General features: G+C 45.8%; 1 protein-coding gene across 19 annotated transcripts in view; it reads right to left on the bottom strand.

Annotated features, from left to right (window-relative positions):
* The window catches only part of Itpr1 (inositol 1,4,5-trisphosphate receptor type 1), a 389,291-nt gene that overhangs the window by 344,540 nt on the left and 19,543 nt on the right, over positions 1-25,208 (bottom strand). For all 19 annotated transcript variants that reach the window (XM_048787037.1, XM_048787038.1, XM_048787047.1 and 16 more), the window contains 2 exons: positions 19,569-19,676; positions 15,312-15,382 (listed from right to left, as the gene is read on the bottom strand). In XM_048787037.1, the coding sequence (XP_048642994.1) occupies positions 15,312-15,382; positions 19,569-19,660 (163 nt within the window). In that variant the 5' untranslated portion in view covers positions 19,661-19,676. The remainder of the gene's footprint in view (positions 1-15,311; positions 15,383-19,568; positions 19,677-25,208) is intronic.

The following is a 25,208-nucleotide window of genomic DNA, read 5'->3' as shown; positions in this document are numbered from 1 at the left end:
CCCTTATGCTTTAAAGGACTAATAAAACAATGATCCTACTATCTAACATACAAATAAGTTATAAAGCACCTTTTTATATACAATTTTTTTAGTTGTAGTTGGACACAATACCTTTATTCTGTGTATTTTCTTTTTATGTGGTGCTGAGGGTCGAACCCAGTGCCTCCCTCGTGCGAGGCAAGTGCTCTACCACTGAGCTACAACCCCAGCCCCATATAAAGTACTTTCTTAAAGTGAAAAAAGTCAGAGAGTCCTGACTAGTTCGCCACGCCACCAACCAGCCTGGCACATGTAACCTCTCCAATCATATATACTAAATGGCACCGACTCCACCTCTGATCAGGAACGTGAGGCCTGAGAATGCATGGGTAAGGAGACAAGAAGTACTTCAAAATGCAGGCTGTCACTTTTCCTGTGAGCTCTCTAACTGCATCCTCTTAAGCTATCGTTTAGATGAATTCAAATTATTTGGGCACAGGGACCTGGTGGAACAGATGAAAACAGCAAACATCAGGGGAGTAAAATCGTGTCTGGAATTCAACGTTTCCCAAGAATCATCTGCAAAGAACTACTCACTCATCTCCTCTCCTAAGATTGCAAATTCCTCAAGGGCAGGGAACATTTCTGTTCCGTCAGGTGGATGAGCATGTACACAGTCAACAAGTTTGGACAACAACGACCTCTGGGGCTGCATTTCGGAGAGTCTTGCCAAGGACATACTTTCCATGGCCATAGTTAAGATGTCGCCACAGAAACATGCAAAATGGTACAAGAGTCGAAGAGAAAAAGTTTAGCCTTCTTTAAATGTACCTCACCCTTCCAAATTCCACTAAGTTACCATCTTAAGGCAAAACAAGAAGCCACATTATCAAAATAAAACTGGAGAGAAACATTCATCAATATGTCATTGAGATGGAGCTATAGCAATGACGATTCCAGAAAAGCCAGGGCCACATTTCCCATCCATGATAAACCAGGAAAACTGATGAACACATCTGCGCCTTCGCGGCATTCATGGCATGGGATGAACCCGTAGACCAGAATGTCAATCAAGGACCAGAAACCTCACTGTCCTACAGCCACGAGTTTGAAAGCCACTTCACTCCAAGAACAAACAGTACTACGGCTTCCAAGCTGACACAAGACTGGTGACACTTTTGGCCAGCATCAGAAGGACAAACTCTTGCAAGCGTTCTTAATAGGTAGTTGACAAGAGATGCCAAGTTTTACATAATTGACACAGAGCTCGTTGTCTGAGGCTACATCAGCGCTCGATGACGAATGGGCCGTGGAGCTGGAAGGGGCAGAGCCCAGCTGCTTTCACGACACAGAGATGCTGGCTCTGCTTAATGACACACTAAGCATTCAAAGGATCAAGAGTCTACAAACACTTTGCTCAAACAACGCCCAGACTTCAGCTAGAAAAGAACTTCCCTTCTCACCAAGCGGCCTGCAAGTCACCAAGAACTGCCCTTGGTCAGAACGCTGGCCCCACATCATCTCCACGTCTTGCACTCGATACTCTGTACCCTGTGGGGGACAACTGGAAATAATGTTGAAGGTTCTGTTTTGCACTCTCTCTCTCTGGGAAAGCTGTAATACATTCATTCCTGACAGATTTGAAAATAAAATTAATGCTAACATCAAATTTAAAAAAGTAAAGTTCTTCAGGCTCGAAAAACACCAGCCCAAAAGGATTATGGGTTTCTTCCCTCCCCCTGCCCGGACCAGGGCGCTGCATTCCCTTGGGCTTTTGTATTCTTGTATAATATTTAATTAAATACTCTGTTCCTACTGGTTTATGTACTAGAGAACACTAATTTTAGAAAACCGATTAGCTGGTTCTTTCTAACTGTATGTTATTGTAGCGAAGGTCAAATTTTTCACTGAAACTATGGCAACAAAACCCCGGTATTCTTTGCTGACAAGACTCAAGTTCTCAAGAGCGTGCTCCGCATAATGCCTAAACCTGGGCTGGATTATTCCACTTCCTACCTTTACCTCAAATGCCACATTGGTGGGGATGGTGAGGGGAGGGAGGAGGAAACCTTGGTGGCAGAGATTTTGCTAGCACAAGTCCAAGTGGGACCGATCCATGTGTCATCACTGATAACATTTTTAGACACACATAATTTTAGCAGCACAAAACATCCAGACATTTCAGAGGCACCCAAATTGGAACTCAGATGTACCCGGAAAAATACCAGACGGGAAAAGGGAACTTTTAAATCTCGGAAAGAGGAATAATTACCCAACTTATTTTCCCAACTATTACAACTGCTCAAACTGGAGGTTTTCCTCACGGATCTCCAGCTATTTATTGCTTTGGAAAGGAAAAAGGTTTGGCTCTTGGACGAGATGCCTTCTTTTCTCCATACCTGTGGCTCCTTCCTGAACCCCACTCATCTCCCCAGCTTCTCCAGTGTCAATCACACGAACACAATTTCTGCCTCCTAATGGAGCCTTGCTGACCTCTCACCTTGGAGAGACATTGCCATCCTCAAATGCCAATGAAGTTGTAACCACTGGACATCACTTCTTGGAGCACAGCTGTCCTCAGAGTCAGGTGGAGAATAGCATCCTGCCTGGCACGAACCTCTCCAAACTTGCAAAAAGGAGAGGGGGAAATCACCCCATGTGGTGAGCAGAGATGGGCGGCTCTAAGGGAAGAGCAGACTGGCAGTATCTTCAGTGTGTGTCAGGAGTCTCTGGAATGCCTGCTGTTTGGGTAAGATAAACACAACTTCCTAACTCTGGGCTTGCAGCTCTACACAGAAGGCAGCCTCACCGTCAGTCACTTACTCAGACTGACAAGGCTCGTGGGAGGACAGCAAAGGTCTGATGGCTTCTCTTCCAAAAGCCACAAGGCCTAGCATGTCCTGATTTCCAGCCACACTGGAGAAAATCGAAGAAATTCAGAAATCCAGTTAGCCTGCCCATGAATACCTTTAGCTACCTCCAAGAACTGAATTCTTAGACATAACCAATGTTTGACGAGATAACAGGATCCCTAATGGGCCTTCTTGAGAGATGTCTTAAAAGCTGCTAATTGCAAATTCAGTCACAATAGCTACTACTCAGTAAATGCTTAGGCTGTGCTACCTGTGTTGGTGGGTGACACATGCACCCTCTCATCTTGAAATAATGCCCACCGGTTCCCTGCTGTTGTAAACCATTACCACTACCAGGTGAAGAAACTCAGACTTTGCAAGATTCAGTGACATGTACTTGGCCACGTATTTAGTCAACAGAAGACAGGGCACAGACCTGGATCTGTGTCTCACCCCAGGGCCAGTGTGTCTTACCACTGTGCCCTGTGTCCCCAAAGCATCCCACCTAATCATTAAAACCAGACTTGGCAGGACCTCAACTTGGAAAGACCCTTGTTTTTTCTATTTGCTCATCTTCTCAAGCACTCAATAACTCCATCTTTCCACTGCTTTGCAATGCTCTCCACCTACTGCACAGAACGCATTTGGTTTCCTGAGAGCTGCTCATCTAGTGCTGGATCTGCACTCCCCCAGCTGTTTGGTGACCCAAAGGCCCAACCATAGGGCTTCCTCCAGAAACCAGAACAGAAGAACAGCTGGGTCCTGTGGTGGGAATACACAGACACTTACAGTCAAATGGGATCATCCACCTAACCTCTGCCCCAGAACAGAAATTCCCTCCTTAAAATCCCCAACAGATGGTCAGTCCCATGCAAACCAGGAGAAAACTTGGGGAAACTCAATAATTTGATGCAGGATTCTTTCTTGGGTCACCAATCAGCACTTATAGTCAGAATCAAGTTCCTGACACCTATATCAACTCTGGTCACTTTTATCCACTGGCCCTCATTCTCTATTGCTCTGGACTCAGAACATCTATCTTCTATATGACAGACCTAAAATAAGGGAACACAAATGTCAGTGGTTCTCTGTGAGACTTCCAGGAGCAGGAGGCTGTTTGGATTAGGTCTACTAAATTAGACCCAAAGTGAGACCTGCATTTTAACAAGCCCCCAGAAGGTTCCCATGCACCCACGTTTCAGAAGCAATGCCTAAAGGCTGTCTCTCCATCTATTCCACAAATGTCTACTGTAGGCCAGGACCTGTGCATAGCTTTAGGGAGACAGGCACAGCTACCAACCCCTCAAATGTAATGGGGTGAAATAAGGACTAAGGGAAAATCAGCAATAGGCCCGTTCAGTGGCAGGGGATGCTGAGGCAGCCTCAGGTGCAAGCCCTAGTATCCCCCCCAACCCCCCAAAAAGAGCAAGCAACAATCAAAAGTTAAAAAATAAGACTTGGCAAAAACAGGGTTGTGACTTTTAACACTGGGCACTTGTCCTAAGCTTTACATGGATTAACTCAATCTCCTCCATCCTTAGATGAGGAAATTCAGAAAGCAAGAGGTTAAACAGTTGTCCGAGATGACTTCACCAGTAAAAAGCAGATATCAGAGCCAAATGCACAGAGTTAGGCATCCTTCTGTGCACAAGGCAGAGCAGGGGTCTGCAAGATAGCTCTGAGGAAATTTCTAGTGTTGAAGGATGAGTGGGCATTAGAAAGACTGGGGGTCAAGCCGGGTGTGGTGTCACACGCCTGTAATCCCAGTGGCTCGGGAGGTGGAGACAGGAGAATTGCCAAGTTCAAAGCTAGCCTCAGCAATTTAGTGAGACCCTGTCTCTCATAAAATACAAAATAGGGCTGGGGATGTGACTCAGTGGTCGAGTATACCCGAGTTTAATCCCTGGTACCCCCCCAAGAAAAATGAAAGAGAGGCAAGTGGGGTGACTTGGGCAGAGTTCTGTGATCCCCGTGACACAGGATGTCTCTAATCCAAAGCACAACTGGGGACTGTGAGGGAATCCAGGAGGCCTAGTGGTACCTTCAACTCTGCACTGACTGCTCTGGTGCACTGAAGGATGGTGCAGGGGATGCCCACACTCTGGCACAAGGAACAAAGGTAGAAATGCAAAAATAAAGGAGGAGTCTGCCGCTGCTACCCTAAAATTTCATCTGTATTATCAATCTGAGACCTTTCTTCCTAGAGACCCTCTCATTAGCTTTATTACCACAGGGCAATATGCTTCGTAAATGTTCAACCCAGGAGGTGAGAAGAGACCCCAGATGTCTTCTGAGAAGGACAACTCTATGAATTCCCGTGGCTAGCAGACAATCTGCAGTCCTCCAGACTTGAGTCCAGCCCCATTCTCTTTGGGTTCAGGGTGCTCAATTGTAAAATGGGGATGATGAAGAGCAAAAGCATGCATGACCCTCCCAGGACTCCATGAACAAAGGAGGAAGGTAGTTAATAATTGTTTTTTTTTTTCATGATCAGATATTGACTGTAGCCAAGGGATCGCAAAACTACACGCATGAAGGAGGAAATCAAGATCAAACTTGGGGCTGGGGCAGTAGCTCAGTGATAGAGCACATGCTTAGAATGTGGGAGGCACTGGGTTCAATCCTTAGCACCACATAAAAAATAATAAAATAAAGGTATGCTGTCCATACACAATGGGGTAAAAGAAAATGCTCTGAGAGAATGAGTTAGTCAGCTTTCCAAAACTATAATAAATACCCATGATAATCAACTTATGGGGGGAAAAAAAGGTTTATTTTTGCTCATAGTTCTGGAGGTCCCAGCCCATGAACAATTGCCCCTGTTGCGTTGAGTCTGGATCAAAGCAGCACCTTATGGCAGGGGCATGTGTTGGAGCAAAACCACTCAATCCATCAACAGGAAATGAGAGATAAAGAAGAGGGAGCCAGGGCCCCACAATCCCCTTCAAGAGCACATCCCCCCAATGACATGAAGACCTTCCACTTGGCCCAACCTCTTAAAGGTTCTACCACCTTCCAAGAGCACTACCCTGGTGACAAATCCTTTAACAAACGGGTCTTTGGGGGCCATCCAAGACCCAACCTATAGGCCAGGATGAAGCCAATCAGAATCCACTTTGTTTTTTCTTTCTCACTTCCAACCTTCAGTTACTAGGGATCCAACCCAGGGCCCTGTGCACACTAGGCAATTGCTTGTTACACCCACAGCCTTCTCAGAACTGCCAGGCTCCACTAGTTTGGACAGAGATTACGGTAAAGTGTTAGATAGCCAAGTAAAAAACTTAGTGCCCCCAAAAACATGTCTAAGAACCAGGAACCATGAAAAATGACATCGAAAAGACACAGATTCCTCTTCCACTGACTTTTAACTAGGTACCACCATGATGCCAGGCACCGGGCCAGAAGTGCAGGGCAAGGTGTGATCCCTCCAGGTACTCAAAATCTAGCCCACGAGACAAAAATAGAAGCCAGCTGTGATAAGTGCTATGCTCTGGGTTAAACTAGCAGTAAGCATGCATCTCTAGCATAGGGATGTCTGCTCCCCGCAAGCTCAGAATGACAAGTTCGGGGGTTTTATAGGAGAGAATGATTAAGAAACCCAGTAATTTTGTTTAGGTTTTTCTTGAGGCCAGTTCCCTTCTAAAGTTTAGAACAGGTGTGAAGAGGAGGGCTTCTAGGTTCCCATCCCAACTTGGCCACTGCTTAGCTGTGCAGTCTTGGACCCAATGCTCAGCATCTTGTATGTTTCCCCATCCATAAAATGGTCCCTTCCTTACAGGGTTGTAATGAGCTTAAATAGACTAATATACATAAAGGGAACTACTCAGGGCTTGTGGTTCAGTTCAGTGGTCCAGAGCTTGTCTAGCATCTGTGAAGCCCTGGGTTCTATCCTCAGCACAGCAAAAAAAAAAAAAAAAAAAAAAAACCTGCAACAAAAGAAAAAAGAAACAAATTATGCAAATTAAGTAACTAAATTAAGTAATGCTTGTAAGGACTTGGATAGTCAGTATTATATGCATTTATAGGAAACAGATTATCATAGATTATCATAAGTTACACAGAGAGATGGGGCCAAGAAATATTTGTTTTAACCCATGATCCAAAAGTGTGTGAGGAAACTTGAAGTATGACCCAACCCCAGCTTTGACCCAGCGTTGCTCTTTGACTCCAGCAGACTTCCTAAATCTTTCTAATTTCCTCACTTGTCAAATGAGGAAGGGAAAGAGTTATCATGAGTGCAAGCCATTCACCGCACGACTTCGTCAATGCTCAGCAGACCTTAAGAACCCTCTGCCAAAAGAAAAGTCCTTCATCAACCACTACACGCTGCTGTCAGGAGAACCGTGTAGCAATATGACCATGGGACCCAATGACACTGGGATTTCCAAATCCATTTTTGCCTTGGAAGAAGGCACAACAGCAATTCTGAGATATAATCAGATGACAAGATAAATGTGTTTGTTGCACTGCAGGTACTTTATGCAAACAGAGCTGAAACCTGATCTTCATTGCCACTGAGTTAAGCAGAGAATAAATCAACATAAGACAGAGGTCTGAGGTCAATTTTCTAAGGGTATCACAGGAAGTGAAAAAATATGTGGATCAGGGTATAGTGGCTCATGCATGTAATCCCAGTAATTCAGGAGGCTGAGGCAGGAGGATCACAAGTTCAAAGTCAGCCTCAGCAGTTTATTGAGACCCTCAGGAACTCTGCAAGACACTGTCTCTAAATAAAAAAATAAATAGGGTGGTGGATGTGGTTCAGTGGAATAGCACCTCTGGGTTCAATCCCCAGTGCCAAAACCAAAAATGAATGGACCCACGCATAAAGCCCACGCTCAGCATGCCCAGAGCCCCAGCCGTGCATCTCAGCTTTGAGCAAGTGGGTGGCACTCTATCAAGGGACGCACTGCGTGTGTGGGACTCCTGAATAATCAAGCAACATCCCTAGTGACTGTGTAACATGCTGTGAGCGTTCCATGCTGCCCAGGGAATCAATTTAAATTACAGTTTTGTTCCCTTTAAACAGAGTCTGTTGGTGCAAGATCGAGATAACGCTAGTAAGTCTGAAATGAAGATCATAAAAAAACCTACTAATCTTTTTATTAAATTTGAAGTGATTTTGTGAATACAGAAGAAGTTGCAGAAGACTCTCCTGTGAGGCAACTTCTTGCATGCACAAAAACCTTAAATATGCCTCGAGGCATCCGCTTGACAGGCACCTTAAATAGCTGATTTTTCTGCCTTATTTAACAAGACTGGCAGAAATGAAGTCCTGTACCCCTGCTGTGAAAGGCCCCTCAAGGATTTAGAATCCAAAGAGCAAACAACATTTAAGTTAGGCCCTCCTCTTTGCATGTGGGTATTTAAAAACTAAATAAGATATGGGTTCATTCCTTCTAGGCCTTGCCAAAAGAAAGAAAGAAAAAAAAAGAAAGAAAATGTTGCTTAGCAACAATTAAAACAATGTGAAGCCAAGGAGGATGGTCTGAAAGCAAGCTAAGCCAGCAATTTGGTTATGGCCACCCTCGGCGACCTGCATGATCCAAGATCCTGGCTGTGTCCCCATGTGGCCTCTGGTAGGGCCCGTTTCCTTCACTTTCATCTTGACAGAGACAACCTGTAATCCCAAAGAAATAGAACCTACTTCTGGACAGCAAGAGGCTCCTGAATTCCAGTGCTTTCTTGTGCAAGGTCAACCTGCCTGATTTTTGCAGCCGACTGCAAAGTATCAAGCCAGAGGTCACTTCACATAAACTCAAGTGAATAGATAGGCAAACTGAGGCCCAGAGAGAGGAAATGACTCCCCCAAGGTATGAGTACTGTTGGCAGCAGTCACTGGGCTCGACACTGACTTCTTCACCAGTCTTGGCAGTTTTCTTACATATGCCAAGAAGTATTCCCTGCCTTCAACTAAACTGAAGGCAGCACCATGATCAGACAAGTAGGTTACTGACACTCCAATATTTCCTCTTGCTGCACCCTGAAAAAGGTCACTTTTAGTTAGGCTCATCTCGGAGCTGTCAGGAGGTTTTAAGGCCAATTACACAGCACTCTCATGAGATGTGAAACGCTTCTCTGTTTCCATCAAGACATCCTACTAAATCCAAAAGTCCCCTCACAGATGGGCTGACATCATGCTAGTTCTCTGGGACCGGAGGAAGAAAGGTCCAGTAAAAATAAATAAAAAGGCCACGAATCTGAGCCTCTGAGCCTCTGAAACCTCTTCTCCCAGCATCATCCTGACCAGGTGGCTCCTGGGCTCTCTCTGCTTCATACAGGGCACATGCTGGGGAACCAGAGGCTTTAAACCAACCTCTGCTTCTGGACAGGCCCAGGCTGGACCCTCGCTGGCACTACAAACAGAACTCAAACCACGCAACAGGCTACACATTGGGCATCCTATAGTGTGTCCTCGCAGTGGCTAAAGATACCTGAAGAGGAAAGGGTCCGAGATCTCTGTCTTTCCACCTGGTATTCTTCCTCATTTAACTGCTCCTAACTTAGAGCTAGGAAGCAGATGAGAGCAGAAAAGTCGGCTCTTGCTCTTCCTCACTTAGAGACTTTAGAGGTGACCAGAGAAACTAACTGTCTCTGTGAGCTTTTTAATCAACATTAAAAATGGGAGCTACTGTTACTTACAACACAGACCTCTCCCTAAGATTCCTGAAAGTCAGAGGGTTATATTTCACTCATCTTGTGCCTGCCCCTCTCACCAAGGCAAGCTGCTGGCACACAGTAGGGCCTCAACAATATACCAGCTGTGACTGGGTAACTGTGCTTGAAGCCTGTTTCACTGGAAGAGAGCAGGAACCCAGGTGACCAGGCAGGCGCTTACCGAGAAGACGCGCACTATCAGTCCGATGCCAGGTCCTCCCCATTCATGAGACCACTTGATGATGGAACATGCTTCCTGTCACCTCGCCTGTCTCTCCCCAACTTAAAAGTCAGCTTCCCTTCAAACAGCTTTTCTTCTGAACATGAATATGGTAACACCTCTCCTAAGTCAACAATTTGGGGCCAGAGATGGTCTCTTGAAGTAAATTGGAAAGATCAACTTTTGAGGGCAAAAAAATCTGAAAAAGGAGGTCATGCAACAAATGGCTTGAGCAACTCTGAAGCCAATTTTATTTCCCCTTAGTCCCTCATTTCTACTCTCACACCCCTGGCAGTTCTGCATAAAACAGCAGAGACTCTGGGATCAACATGGAGACGGCTGTCAGTTTCCATCTTTCCCTTGCGGGAGATGCCTTTTATATTTAGCATCTTGGTGGGGGGAGGGGTGGGCAGGAGTGGGAAGAAAGAAAAATAATGTAGAGAAGAGAGTTCGCTAACCACCGAGTTTCTATTCCTAATTTCAATCTGTCTGCGTTCCCTGTTCATGTAAGATCATGGGCAAAGCTGATGCAAATCAGGGAGAGCAGAGATTCTGCCTCATCTTCCACGACACCTTAACGAAGGAACCAAAGTAAATGAATTAGTGTACATCTCAGCTCTCCTTGTCACTTGGAGGGCAATGACACTGTCCAAAATTCATTCAGATGATGAAAAAGATTTGGCTTATGCGAAAACAGATGTGCAGCCAATCTTTCTTCCTACAAAGTTAGGGACAGGAGATATATTCAAAGAAATCAGGAAAAAAAAGAACCAATTCATTCTGGATATGCACTTTAAACCATGAAAGAAAAGCCAGCGTGTTCCATTGTCACCCTTCTCCATTTACTGTGAAAGACGACAGCTGCCCATCACTGAGAAATACCACGTCCCCAGGACTCTATCGAGGTTTGTAATCAATATTATCTTTAACTCTATTATCTTTGTAAGGAAGCAATTGTTTCTTCCCATTCTACAGACGGGAAAAACAAGCTCAGAAAACTTACACCACCTCTTAATGGTCATTCAGCTTGTATAGGGGAGCACTGGTCCTCAAATCCAGTCCCCTGGGGTCTATGTGCACATCCTTACCCACAAACCATTTAAAGACAACAAGAATAACACCATATCATTACAGGATTCACATACGGTTCCCTTCCTTCTGCTCCCATTTATGAGTACCAGGCACTGTTGTAAGTACTGGGAATGAAAAGATAAGAAAAACTATGGCTTACTGAGTCCTTAACAAGGGCCAAGGCTTACTCAGCACTCATTTTTTTTTTTTTTTTTTACCTTTAATCATTTTTATTTTTCATTGACATAGTAATTGTATGTGATTGGGATGCAATGTGATGTTTCAGTTCATCTATACATTTGTGAATGTTCAAGTCAGAATGATTAACCTATCACCTTAAATGATACTTACCATTTCTTTCCTTTTTTTTTTTTTTAATTTTTCTTTTTTCAGTAGCAGGGATTATATCTGGAGTGCGTAACTACTGAGCAACATCCCAGCCCTTTTCATTTTTCTATTTTGAGGCAAGGTCTTACTAAGTTGCACAGGCTGACCTTGAACTTGCTATCCTCCTGCCTCAACCTCCCAAGTAGCTGGGATTACAGGTGTGTGCCTCTGTACCTAGCTCTTCTGCTGTTTTTGTAGAGCTGGAGATCAAACCCAAGGACTCACGCGTGCCAGCCAAGTGCCCTCTCACTGAGCTACATCCCCAGCACCTTATCATTTCTTCCTTGTGAGAATATTCAAAATCCTCTCTTATAGCTATTTTGGATTACCATTAACTAGAGTTCCCCTACTGTGCCCGAGAACCTCAGAACTTACTTCTCCTAACAGTGACACTGTACCTGTTGACCACTCTCTCTCTCCATCTCCCACTATTTTACTCTCAACTTCGAAGAGATCAACTTAGGATTCCCCACACAAGTTGAGATCATGCAGTATTTGTGTTTTTGTGCCTGGTTTGTTTCACTTAGCTCAAGGTCCTTTGGGTTTATCCTCGTTGTCACCAACGACAGGATTTCGTCAGTTCTTACACATTTAACCTTCACAGTAAGTCTATGAGGCGGGGACAATTCTCTTCTGTTTCACAGAGGAGAAAACCAAGGTGGGCAGATGCCACTAGTCCAGGGCCACATAGGTCAGCAGTAGTGGGACCTGGACTTGAACCCAGGAAGCCCGGGCCGAGGACTTGTATTATTAACCATGGCACTGCAGACCTCAGGAGGAGCTGCCAAAGTCAGGGCCCTAGAGTGAGGCCAGGGGAGCACGGCATAAACAGGACCCTGATTCCCATCAACTTAAGTACAGAGTACGCTGATTCTCCGTACAGAAAATGATTTGACAAGGAAACAGTAAAATGGGTGGGGGGGACCCCAATGATTAAAGGCAGTTCCTTCAACTGCTGACCTAAGGGCTCCATCATCCCATTGGGCTGTGGCCAGCGTCTCTCTTTTCCATGTGTTTGTTAAACTCCAGGGAGCAACAGCACTGCACAGAAATGGTCTAGAAATGCCTCCAAATTGCCCAACTGCCCTCTGTGACATTTCTAAACATCAAAATGACTTCAACCTCAAAATATGCTTATATTTGAAAGGGCAGCATTCTCATCCAAAAGAGACATGGTTTTCCCTCATTTTAGGGGGAAAACAAAAAAAAGTTTTAAGTCTGCTACACCACAGCCGAAGGGATACTGCGAAATCCTCAATGCTCACGTCGCACCTGGAAGAGCCGATCCTCCCAGCAACCGCAGCAGCTGCAAAGGCAGGTGTGCCCAGGGCTCTCACCTAGGTTCAGGGGCCTCTGGTCTAGCACGTGGCATCAGGACATCCTGACCCACATTCACAAAGCCCACTGCACAGCTAGCTTGGAACCACATTTTCCCACCAGAACAAAACAGCTCACAACCTTGAAACCTTTATTTTAATTTATGGAGAAAGGCGGTCAACAAGTGGAGCCACTGCCATGTGACACCTGTAGAAAAAGGCCAGGCCATGAAAGGAGTTTGGTTCTTCTAAATGACCTCTATCAGACTGCTGCCTTCATCTCAAAACGGTCCCTTCAAGTCAGCCACCAGAAAAAGACATCCAAGCAAGAGGACTTTTACCCCCCAGAACCAGGAAAACATCTCTCTTCTCACTTCCCCTACAATGGTCCTATTTCTTTGTTTTGGGTACCAGGGATTGAACTCATGGGCACTCAACCACTGAGCCACATCCCTAGCCCTATTTTTTGTTTTTTATTTAGAGACAGGTCTCACTTAGTTGCTTAGCACCTCACTAAGTTGCCGAGATTGGCTGTGAACTCACAATCCTCCTGCCTCAGCCTCCTGAGCCACTGGAATTATAGGCGTGGGCCACCGCGCCCAGCTGCATGCGGAATCTTAAAAAGCCGAGCTCATAGAATCCAGGGCAGAGTGGTGGCTACCAGAGGCCGTGGAAGGGCTAAAGGACTGGGGAGATGTTGGTCCAAAATACAAAATCTCATTTAGAAGGATTCTATCAAGAGGTTGACTGTAAGGGCTGAGGTTGTGGCTCAGTGGGAGAGTGCTCGCCCAGCACACCTGAGGCACTGGGTTCAAACCTCAGCAACGCATAAAAATGAAATAAAGATACTGTGTCCACCTACAATTAAAAAAGAGGTCCACTGTATAACAGGGTGACTATAGATAACAATAATACAACAACATCTACTTGAAAAAAATCTTTCGTGCAAAGATTTTAAATGCTCTCACTAAAAAAAAAAAAAGGCATGGGTATGTTAATTAGCTCAATTTAGCCATTTAGCCATTCCACAATGTACACATATTTCAAAATATCATAATTAGACACAATTTTTATTTCTCAATTAGAAAAGAAACAGTATTCTCCACTATTTTTACAAACAGAAACAAACAGCCTCGCTGCACTGCCATCTCTCCCAGGGTCACTTCCCCACCCCCGAGGCCTGCGTGGAAAGGGATAAGAACCCACAGTGGAGCCCGTCAACAGGCTCCTGATGCACATCACTCCACGGAGTCCCCAACACAAAAGCTGAGCCTGGATGAGCTCTTCCCCCAAACAATAAAGCTGGCAGCTTACAGCTCAAGCACCATTAGCAGTGGTTCTTAACCTTGGCTGCACAAGAGAATCACCTCAGGAGCTTTTAAAAATCCCAAGGCCCATGAAAACAGGATCCTTGGGAGTGTAATTCACACACACTGTATTTTTGAAAAGTTCTCCTGGTGCTTTCTCTGTGCAGCCAAAGTTGAGAGTCACCCATCTCCATCCACATGACCCAGACAAGGTATGTGCGCCTGAGGACACCAATCCCCTCCCCAGGGTGCAGGGTGGACTCCCTGGGCTAACGCAGGCAGCATCCTCAGCACTGCCATGCACTGTCAATCAATCTTGGAGCAGGGAATTAATTCTCTAAGTGGCTGTATCACGATCATGGGATCAAATCTCTCCCTTCTGCACTCAAGGTCTTGTTTTGGAAGGAGACACGGAGCAGAGATTAAGGCTGAACAGGCAGCCAAGGCAACAGCCACCTCTGGCTCCTGTTACTGAGGGCCTGCATCAACAACTCTTTTTTCAAAGTACCCCTGTCCCCCCGCCCCCTGCATCTTCAGATGAAAACATTCTCCTGACAGCCTCGTGCCAACTGGATACAGGTCAATATCGGTGGCCTCAAATGGCTTCTTTCCATCTGAATGTCTGCCTTCTTAGGCTCCTCTCTTTAGCCTTCAACCAAAAAGCCAGTTTCTAAATCACTCAGCAATAAGGACCTATAACTTAAAGGATCTAATCTGCAAATGGCAAGATTTCAGTCCTTTGAAAAGGAGGCCCTAAGTTAATGCTTAACCCAGGGGTTCCTCAACACCATCTGCATAAAACAATCACTTAAGAAAGCCTCAAAGAATGCCAGTACCCCAGTCCCCAACCTCTGGAGATTAACTTAATTGATCTAGAGGGGGGCCCTGAGCATCTACTGAATTTGAAAGTTTCCCCAGATAATTCCAGTAGGTGGTTATAACGAACCCCACCACATCAAAAAATAAAGTGCTTTTTATGGGAGATTGCAACTGTATTTTATACACCTTCTTCAATCAACTAAGCTACCTTTCAAGACACCGACACCAAGAGGCAAAAAAAAGAAAAGAAAATCCAACATTGGTGGGAAAGCTTCCTGGCTTTATCTTTTCACTTTAAAAGCAAGCGCAATAATTAAGAGTGGCTCGTTCCAGGTCAGGTATCTAAAACTATCAGGGCCCCCCCAAAAGGGACAATGAGATCTACTGAAATAACCCATGTTCCTGTAACTGGATCCATACATCCTATTCGGCTAGAGGAATACATGTACAAATGAAAAGCTTTAAACTGAATCAGCACCAACATTTTTTAATAGGCACGTGAAAGCCCTAGGAGAACCCATCCAAATCTTGACAATAAATTTATTTATGTCTTATTCAAGAAGCTGTAATGCCTCACACTGTAGAAGAAATATGTAAGTAAATAAACCTATCATTGCTTTACCACCTTCCACCCTCCAGCCCCCACAAAGCCAATGCCCTTCAAGCAAGTCAAGGTGACCCCTCAGGAAGGCCACCACCTTACCTCTGAATTTCTTAGGTGGGTTGTTAAGGTCTCCAGCTTCTGGCTGTACAACACAACGATCATCAACCAGGCTGCAAAGAAAACAGAGATGAGTGCCAGATCAAACCAAGTCTAGGAAAATAAAACTCTCGGCAAAAAATTAAATATCCCAAGGCTTTTCCTGCACAAAATGTAGACTTCGTGTTCTTCTGCCAGGGAGCTGTTTGCAATAAAGGAAATGGAGTTCCATCTAATCCAAAAGCCCAAGGTTCTGCTTCTATGATGGATGCATTAGGCGACTGTTCTCTGCCCTGAACCATATTCGTGATAGATGTGGGCACAATCTGCTACACTGCCAAGGTCAGAAGACATCAAAAAAAGGGCGAGTGCAATCCAACGAATGGTTAGCTGAGGTGCCAACTTTGCGCCAGGCACTGTACTAGGCCTTGAGATGTGAGGGTGAAAACGAGCCAGGCCCCAGCCCTTAGTGAGCTTAAGGCTACTGCAGAAGCCACAAAAGCAAACTGATAAGGACAGTGTAACTGAAAAGGCTGTAAGAGAAGGAAGAAAACACAGCCAGAAACCCAATGTGGCTGAGGCCACGAGAGTGGGAGGCAGAGGAAGTCACACTGGAATTAGTGGGAGAGTTGAAATAGAGGTGGGAGGACAAGGAGGGTACCGTCTCTAGGTGCCGGAAGCCCAGAGAAAACCCACAGAGATCGGGAGGGAAGGATTTGGAGCTTCAAACGTGATGAGTGGACAAAGCAGGAAAATAAATCACCAATAAACAACCTCCCAACCTCCCCGGCAGAAAGCAAAGATGCTCTAGGCTACAAGCTCCATGGAGGTCGTGGGAGCCTAGTGTGCAGCCCAGAAGATGCCCAAGGCTGGAAGTCAGTGTCCATTTGGTGAGTGAACCAGTGTCCAGAGTAGCCACGGGCATCTGGCCTCCTCAGGCTTCAGAGCATAAGACCTCACTGTGCATCAACAGGAGCGCCAACATGGTCCAGGGTCTGAGGCTTTCTGTTTCTTTTTCTATCATTTATTTTTTTATTATTTCTATTTATTTATTTATTTATTCATTCATTCATTCATTTACTTATTTTTGCAAAAACTCAAAAGAGTATAAAGGGCTATAAAAACTCCACCCTGGAGTGTAATCATATGAAAAGCAAATGGAGATCAGCAGAAGAGAGGAAACTGACCCGGGGATGGAAGGAGGGGCAGGAGGGAGGGAGGAAGTGCAAGGAGGGATACTGACCAAATTATATTGTTACACTGTGTGCATGGACTAAAATGCAACCGCAAATCCCATCATTAGGTAACAGCATAATGCACCAATAAAACAAACCCACCCTCAATCCTGTTAGTGGTAATACCACCAAAGCCAACAAAAGACTTGAAAAGGTGGGCGCAGAACCCCAGGCAGGGCTGTCATTCATCCAATTCTCAAACCAGGAGGAAGGAGGAGGACAAAAGGCCCTGTTCAGGTCTAGACTGCTGAAGGCTCTCTGCCACCTGCAGATGTGACTGTCCTTCTCACCCTTTCTGATCTCAGTCTCTTCATCTGTAAAACGGAAGAATTGGTCTCAAAGATTCTCACCTTCGCTCATCAGTCTTTCTCTGTCTAAATAACACTCATCCCAGGACCCTGTCATCCCCCAGGCTTACTGAAGGGAAGGGACCCAAGAACCTTCATCTCTAACAGGATCTGGAGGTGACTCAGAAGCATGTCACTAGTTAGCATCTGTGAACACACTGGCTCTCTCTCTTCTGAGCTGTGACTCCTTGGGCTGGAGTTCTAAAGCTCAAGGAGCAGATGAAGCCACTTGGAGGTGAGCACACCCATCTCCACCAACAAGAGGGGGCCAAGGAGCCAGATACCAAGTCCCACTGAGCCCCATGACTGGTCCTCCATAAAATAACATTAAACATATCAAAAAAGAAGAAGGGGGGCGCAAACTTAGTTTTCCAAATCAATTTTGATGCCAACTATCCTCCAATATGTGCAGATAAAAAGGTGAACACAGTATTCATCCAAAGCAAGTACCAGAGCTGGGCACACTGACACATGCCTGCTATCCCACAGACTCAGGAGGCTAAGGCAAGAGGATCACAAGCCTCAGTAACTTAGTGAGACCCTGTCTCAAAATGAAAAAAATAAAAGGGTCTGGGGATGTGACTCAGTGATAAAGTGCCCCTAGGTTCAATCCCCAGGTTAAAAAAAAAAAAAAAAAGTATTAGAGATCCAAATTTTAAAGAACAGCCACCCTCTCTTGATTGCTTTTTAATTTTTTTAAACATTTTTGCAGGGTTGGGGTTGTGGCTCAGTGGTAAAGCGCTTGCCTAGCGTATGTGAAGCACTGGGTTCAATTATCAGCACCACATTAAGTAAATAAATAAATAAAATAAAGATATCGTGTCTAACTACAACTAGGAATATTTTTTAAAGACCAATTTTGCAGTGCTAGGGATCAATCCATATCTTTACTTTATGTGTGTGCAGGGGGTGAGGGGGGCTCATTTATTAATTTGTTTGTAATACTTTTTAATAGGAAAAAATAAAGCAAAGAGTTCAAACCTTGGAGGAGTTTTAAGAGGTAGGACCCTAAAAGGAGGTACAATCTCAGGGGCTGACTGGGACTCTGCATCTGACCCGCAGGCATGTGAGCCTGGATGGCTCGGTGGGACAAGGGACCCCGAGGAATGGTGAGCATTCGGTGGGGCAGAAGTCTGACAGCCCTGACATCCAGACCAGAGCTGTGGGCAGTGAGGAGGGGTGCTCTGAGAAGCTGGGAAGGGAAAGGCTGCCCTACAGAAGGTAACTGTCAGGACCCCTGGCCTTGGAGACGAGAGCCTTCCAAACTATGAATCCTTGGACAAGCATCTGCACCTCTCTGAAGTGCAGAGGTGTTGCCTCCATGAACCATGGTGACACCGTGAAGAAGTGGGTGCTGAGGATTAAGAGGAGGGTGTGGGCACGGGACCTAGTACAGCACCTGGCACACAGTGAACACCCACGGGGCTCACGCAGGGCTTACCGCTGCTGTACATTACTGTCGCCATTGCTGAAAAATAAGAGGGTGAAAAATTCAACCATGGCAGATGGAAAGGAGGAGGAGGCAGCCGAGATGAAAGAAGGGGCGGTCAGAGAGGAAGAAGAGGTCCACCAGGTAGGGACATCCAATTTAGAAGCAGTCACTAGACTGGTGACCAGGCAGACCCAGTGACTTCTTTTTTATCAGATGACTGGAAACCAAACTTTCTGTACAGTGAGAACCCAGGTCTAATTGAGCTGCAATTCTGTATTTGAAATACTTTCCTCCTTGAGGGTGGAGTAAGCTGAATGAGGCCTTGGGAATACCCATAGCATCAGTACCAAAAACAAGCCTGATTTCCATAATAGCTATAATTAAAAGAAAGATTCCGGCTACTGTAAAATAGAGGTTTTTAGAGACACTATGGACCTGCCTTCTCCCCATATACTTGAGATCAGCTCTTGCCAAATTCAACAAAGCCTCCCCAAGCCTAAGTACTCTTCCGTACAGAGTACACACCATTCCTGACTGTCCGGAGTTCACCATGTTGATCCTCCATTCTGCTCTTGTCTGCCTTGGGGGCCACTTGGCTTCTCATTTCCTCTTTTAGACAATAGGAGTAAGAGGAAAGGGGAGAAGATAATCCAATGAGGGCATAATGGCATATATTTATATCCTTAAAAGTGGAATCAAGGGCTGGGGCCATGGCTTAGAAGCAGAGCACTTGCCTAGCATGCGTGAGGCACTGGGTTCGATCCTCAGCACCACATAAAAATTAAACAAAATAAAGGCATTCTGTCCATCTACAACTACAAAAAAAAAATTTAAAAAGAAAAAAAGTGGAATCGAGATTGAAGAAAGCACAAACAGAAAAACCCGATTGACACAACTTGGTGCCATTTGTAACTTTCAAATGCATTCGGCAATTTTAGGTAGGAAAGTTAAGGAAGGTTCTGCTTCAAAGAGACCTAAGTATCCAAGAAGTTCTGAATTCATAGAGTCCTAACTAATGAGGGGTTTGTTCTTTCAAAACAGATGGAAAACAGTATTCTTGTGTAAGAGGTTAAACTTGGCTAACTTGGGATTTGGAATCTGATTTCAACTGCCCTTGGAAAAGCTGAGTAAAACAGTAACATGCTTATCTTAGGAAAAAAAAATCATGTTTTGTTTTTTTTTTTTTAAGCAGATGTTATGATGTCTTAAACAAGATCCTGCCACACAAGAAACTGTGTGCTCTTACCCCAAGGTGCTGATAAATCCATTTGTAGATCCCTCGGCGTACAGAGAACAAATGTCTCCAATATGTAGGAAACTGGCCATTTTGTCAGACATGGCTTTCTTGAAAATCCTAGACAAAATAAAATATGCAACATGGTTAGAAGCCATGCCAGGTGGTGGGAGTAGCGGGGGTCACCGAGAGCTGGCTTAGTTCAATGTTCCAAAGCGCCTTACTTAAAAGCCAAATTTAAATAGGACTTTGACAGGCAGGAGATTCCATGAGCCAAGAAAGGACATAGGCACCACAGTTTTGCTCATAGATTATTTAATCTCAGGACATTCCAACCACAGTAACATTCATCTCTAGCAAAACCAGCCTGAATCCGATTCTACAAGTTGTGGACCCTCAATAATAAACAGTGACTATTAAAGACTGCGCGGGAACTTGGCCAAGAACTTGCAGCAATTAAGGGGCTGGAAAGTCTGACTTATGAAACATTAACATAGTCAATGCGCCTCAGGGAATGTTAAGTTAGAAGGAAACACCTGGTATAAAACTTGAATCTGGCAGGGCTATTAGCTCAGGGCCAAGGTACCAAAGAACAAAATGATATTAACAAAAGGAAACCCGGTGTCATAAATACCCCCAAACCCTAGCTGCCTTATTAAAAATTCAACTGTACGCCCTTCACCCAAATGTTACTTAAATGGTTTGTTGTTGGTGGTGGTGGTGGTGCATCCTTCACCAAAAATACTTCCAGAGAGAGAAAGGCGGTAGGACAGCACCTGGCTCCAAACCCTTCAGTATTCTGGTGAAAATAATAAGGTTCCCAGGCCAGTGACAGAGCAAGTCAGAGGCAGTCTTTGAAAATACTCGTAAGTTCCACGAAACCTTTACAAAGCCCAGAAATCATTAAACACACACACACAAATATCAACAAAACATTGAAGTGATTCATAAAAACAGCTTTTCATCAGGGCCATGAATACTGAGGAGTGGGAGCCAATTTTAAAAAGCTGAACTGACATTGACCAAACAAACTCCTTCGCATGGGAGGAGGGCGGGCTGCTATGGACGGCAGCTCATTCCCCGCAGACACCTGGCGGGTAGATGCGCAGAGAAACAGAGGGCTCCCCCAAGCCCAGACCCCTTTAAACACCTTTACCACCTGCCCCCCTCCCAGGAGTCATTTATCTGGCAAAGCCCAGGGACTTGCAATGGTGTGGAAAAGTGCTCTCTCCCCTTCAACTGCTTTCTGGGTGCAAAGTTTTCTTTTAGGAACAATCAGGCAGCAGTGATCATCATGGAACTTGGGGAAGCTCTCTCCTCCCTTAGCAGGAATGCCAGCTGCTGAGAGCAAACCCTTTCAGCTCAAACCCTGCAGCTTCTTGCAAGCAGGGGAGGACTCATTTTTTCCCCCTCCCCACAATGCAGACCTTGCAAGAGAGATAAAGAGCATTTCACCAGATACAAACTTATTAATAGAGGGAGAGAGCAACTGAGAATACAGAATAAACTCAAACCAAAGAGCCAGCATCTGTGAACCTGAAGGAAAGACACAGAGAGGGCTGGCCAAGGGCAGCCCTCTAGAATCCTGTCAATCACTGGTTGTTTCCTCTTAACTAGATACTACACCGAAGGGCAAGGCAACTTTTAAGAATTTTTAATTAATGAATTTATTTATTTTTACAGTACTGGAAATTGAACCAGGGGTGCTCTATCTCTGAGCTACGTGCTCAGCCCTTTTTGAACTTTATTTTGAGACAGGATCTTACTAAGTTGCCCAGACTGGCCTCTAATTTGCAATCCTCCTGCCTCGGCTTCCCCAGTAGCTGTAGTAATAACCTCCCCAGGAAGGTTTTAAACAATATCCCTGCTGGTGGCACTAGTGACAAACACCAACGGACATTAATATTTCCCCCGTGAGTTTATATTTAAAAGTTTTATCTTTAAAGGACCAGAAAGTCAGCCTATTTCTGGGACCAATTTTTCCCCCTGCTATGGGTACTAGGGATCAAACCCAGAGCCCTGCACATGAAAGGCAAGACTTTACCAGTGGGGGACACCACTAGTCAATTCTGATATATTTTAAGGAAAACAAAAACAGGGTATCATGTATCATGAAGGCACAAAATGATTTTTCTTTCCAGCACTGAGGAATGAACTCAGGACTGCACATGCTAGGCAAGTGCTCTGTCCCTGAGTTACATTCCCAGCCCTGGGACCAATTACTGGAAAACGATTTGCTTGAATTTTGAGTCAGACCAAATCTGTGTCTACACACACCAGCCTCCCAGAAGGACAAGGGGGAACTGCCAAATGCAAAAGAGCAGGTATGTGCTTGGGCAAGACGACCAGGGCCTTCCTTGTCCAGGGTGACTAACACTCTCCTCTGGGCCTGCCTTTCAAATGGGCATTGGGTCCCAGTGAGGACCAGGTCAGGAAAGAGCAGTGAGACTGCTGGGTTAGGAACGTTCATCACCATCTGGGTACCCTACTGAAAGGTTCCAGGCCCGTAACGCGAAGCAGCAGACACAATCCAGGATTCTGGAATTACAAAGTGTGACGTCACCAATGTCGCCTGCAGCTGATAATGGCAACAGATGCTTAGATACTGAATTTCGACAGCAAGATTCTGCCTGACTTGCATTCCTGATTGCAAGAGCTAACCATAGCCAACCAAGCACTCTCATGCCCAAAAATGTTCTCTCGCTGAATCTTCACCACCATAGCCCGGGAGAGGCACTGCCATTATTCTCATCTTTTGCTGGGCAAATGACCTCCAAAGAGGTTAAGATGCCCAAAGCATATAAAATTAGCGAGCAGGTGGACCAGGGTTTTTAACCCGAGTCTGACTCTTAAATGAAGTCTTCATCAACAATCCCTAGAACACAGGCCAAACTGTTCACTATTCTTCTTCCCTGGATGGTGAGATTATGGGGGACCAATTTTCTTCTTTATGCACAATTCGGTTTCCTGATTTTTCTACTGTGACATTTCCTAACTTTTCAATGTAACATTTCCATAGGTCACAGGGAAAAAATTAAGCAGATTCTCGCTCACCAATATGCTTATTAAGTTGACAAGATAATTGAACAAGTAACCTTTAGCCACATTTTACATTTTCCCCTGAAAACACAGGCCCCTGCCTGCCCCACAGTCCTCAACCGGGCAAGCAGCCAGTAGGAGACAGATTCTTCCCCAAGGGAATCGGCAACAATCCCCCTTGCTGAGGACCAGAAAGAAGGCTCTGGTCTCTCTGGAAACCTCTGGAGGTCTCCCCTGGCCTACCTTTAATGAAGGGCACGGGAGGGAGGGGGCTGGTGCAATTATCAGTGAAGTCCGGGAAGGAAAAACAAAGGCCGGGGAAAGTCAAGAGAACAGGCTGCTGGGGTTGAGGGGAAGAGGTGGGAAGCAGGGCCCTGAGAGCAATCTTTAGGAAGACTTCCTGTTGTTGGGAAGCTGGGTGGGCGAGCCTGACTCTTTATCAGATTCTGGACCATTTGTGTCTGCAAGCCTGGAGCAGCTGCATTCAGGGCTGGGTGTCACTCACACAATGGCTGGGGACCACACGGGAGAAAAACAGAGCCAGCCTGCCATGGAGCTGCATTATTGTGGTGCCTCCAACTCTGGGGACACACCCGGGGCTCTTGGCTAACAAACTCTGACATACAGGAGAACAGGCCTGGTGGTCAGTCTGGGAGGGCCAGCCTAGTGCTCTATAGGTAAGCTGCTGCTATTAGCTCTCCTCCGCCTTGGGGATAATGCTAACTTCAAGGGGGTGTCTCAGCAAAAGAGGAGAGCATGCTTGCAAAGGGCCCGGGACAGTGGCCCTTTGCACTGCTCAACACTACCTATTTTCTCTTCAGTGAGGAAAAAAAAAAGTAAAATTGTGGAAGACTCCAGGGTTTAAAATATTCTTCATAAAGGTGAGGATCTGCTGTATACAGAGTCAGCTGGGTATTTTAACAAATCATCTCCTGTCTGACCCATGACATGTATTTTACTTCAGGGAAGATAATCATCCTCCTTAATTTCCCTGTAGGGAAAAAGCTGAACAACACAGAATTATATGCAGCTCCCTACCAGAGGATGCTGGCCTTGCAAAATACACAGACTTGCAGAACAAATGCTGGTATGAAGCATGCAGTGACATCTCTCGTCCAGCAAGGCAATCCCCCCACGGCGTCCCTTCTGGTTGGACTCAAGTTCTGGCTCAGCATCTGACCTTGATAGGAATACCTCTACTGTCCCCCGGCCACACACACACCCACAAGGACAGGTGTCTCCTGGAACTCTGGCTACTCATCTATCCTTTGACACACCCCTTGTCCCAAGGAGCCGATGGTACGGCTTCAAAGTGACTGCATCCAACCCAACTCTGCCACTTACCCACCATCACATTCACCAAGCACTCAGCAAAGGACCCTGCATGCAGTGGACATGCTATCTACAAAAGCTTCGACTATGAGACCGCAGCTACCACCAGCCACTACCACTGGGAAGGCTGAAGCCCCTGGTAAAATAGGTTTATTCCCAAGGGGCATGGCCAGGGCAGTGGAAGGTGGAGTGCTGCCCCTGGGACGGGATCCCACAGATGTAGCCCCAGCAGCCATCCTGCCCACTGGCTGAGCTCCCCTTTGCCCTGGGAGAAATGGGGGTGGGCTTACCCTCTGTGTCACTCTCTGCCCTCTCTGTACCTTCCCTGCATCTCCTGGTGCACTCTGCCAGCCCCAGCCACCTCCGCGTGTCCAGGGTTCCCAGGTCTACATCTCACAGCTTGTAGATACCAGGGTTCTGCTACTGGATGCCCACAGCATCTCAACTGCAAAAAAGCACCCACCTGCCTGCCCAGCTGCTCCTCTTCCTCCGCCTGTGCACTATCTCAGCTGCCAACACCAAGGCCAAGTGACACCTCCAGTCTCCCTTCTCTCCTTATGGCTACTGCAGGGCCTTTGTCCATGTTTTGAGCCCAGAGCATTCTCAACCCTGCCCCTACCCTTGGCTCTAGTGAAGGCTGAGTCTCCCTTCAGATCTCCATCAATTGCCATTTCCACCAGAAACGCTCCCCCAGCCCACCCCGCCCCCCCGCCCCATTAAGACAAAACCCACTCTTACACTCTCTCTGCCCTGGGAATCACTCCAGCCCAGCTTCAGTTCCAGGTTCATATTTGTGATACTTCGGCCTGACACCCTCAATGCCCACGTCTCATTTTAGAGATTCACTGTAGGATCTGTTTTGTACAAAAATCACATCCCCAACACCAATTCCTAGCATGCAGTAGGTGCTCAGTCAATATCTGTCCAATGGGGGAAAAAAAATGAAGAAGCTGAACTGACCATCAGATCTCACCGATTTTAATCTTTCAAATATTGCTGAACCTTCCAATTCTTTGTAACCCCTTCTCACCTCCCCCTGAGTCTACCATTTCTTAACTGGACACTCACTATACAGCCTTCCTATTCATCTCTTTGAAGCTATCAAAATCTATTCTGCATATAAGAGCCAGAATGATCTTTTAGAAACATGAATCAGACCACATCACTCCACCCCCGCCCACCTCCCCCGCGATCGCTGGGCTTTGCAGGACCCGGCTCTGGCTCCTCATCTCTCTCTACCCTCCTTCGCCCTCTAAACTCCAAGACCCCCCCCCCCAAGGC

Source organism: Marmota marmota, unplaced genomic scaffold, assembly GCF_001458135.2.
Source record: "Marmota marmota marmota unplaced genomic scaffold, marMar, whole genome shotgun sequence".
Lineage (NCBI taxonomy): Eukaryota > Metazoa > Chordata > Mammalia > Rodentia > Sciuridae > Marmota > Marmota marmota.
This window is presented reverse-complemented; position numbering and strand designations above follow the sequence as displayed.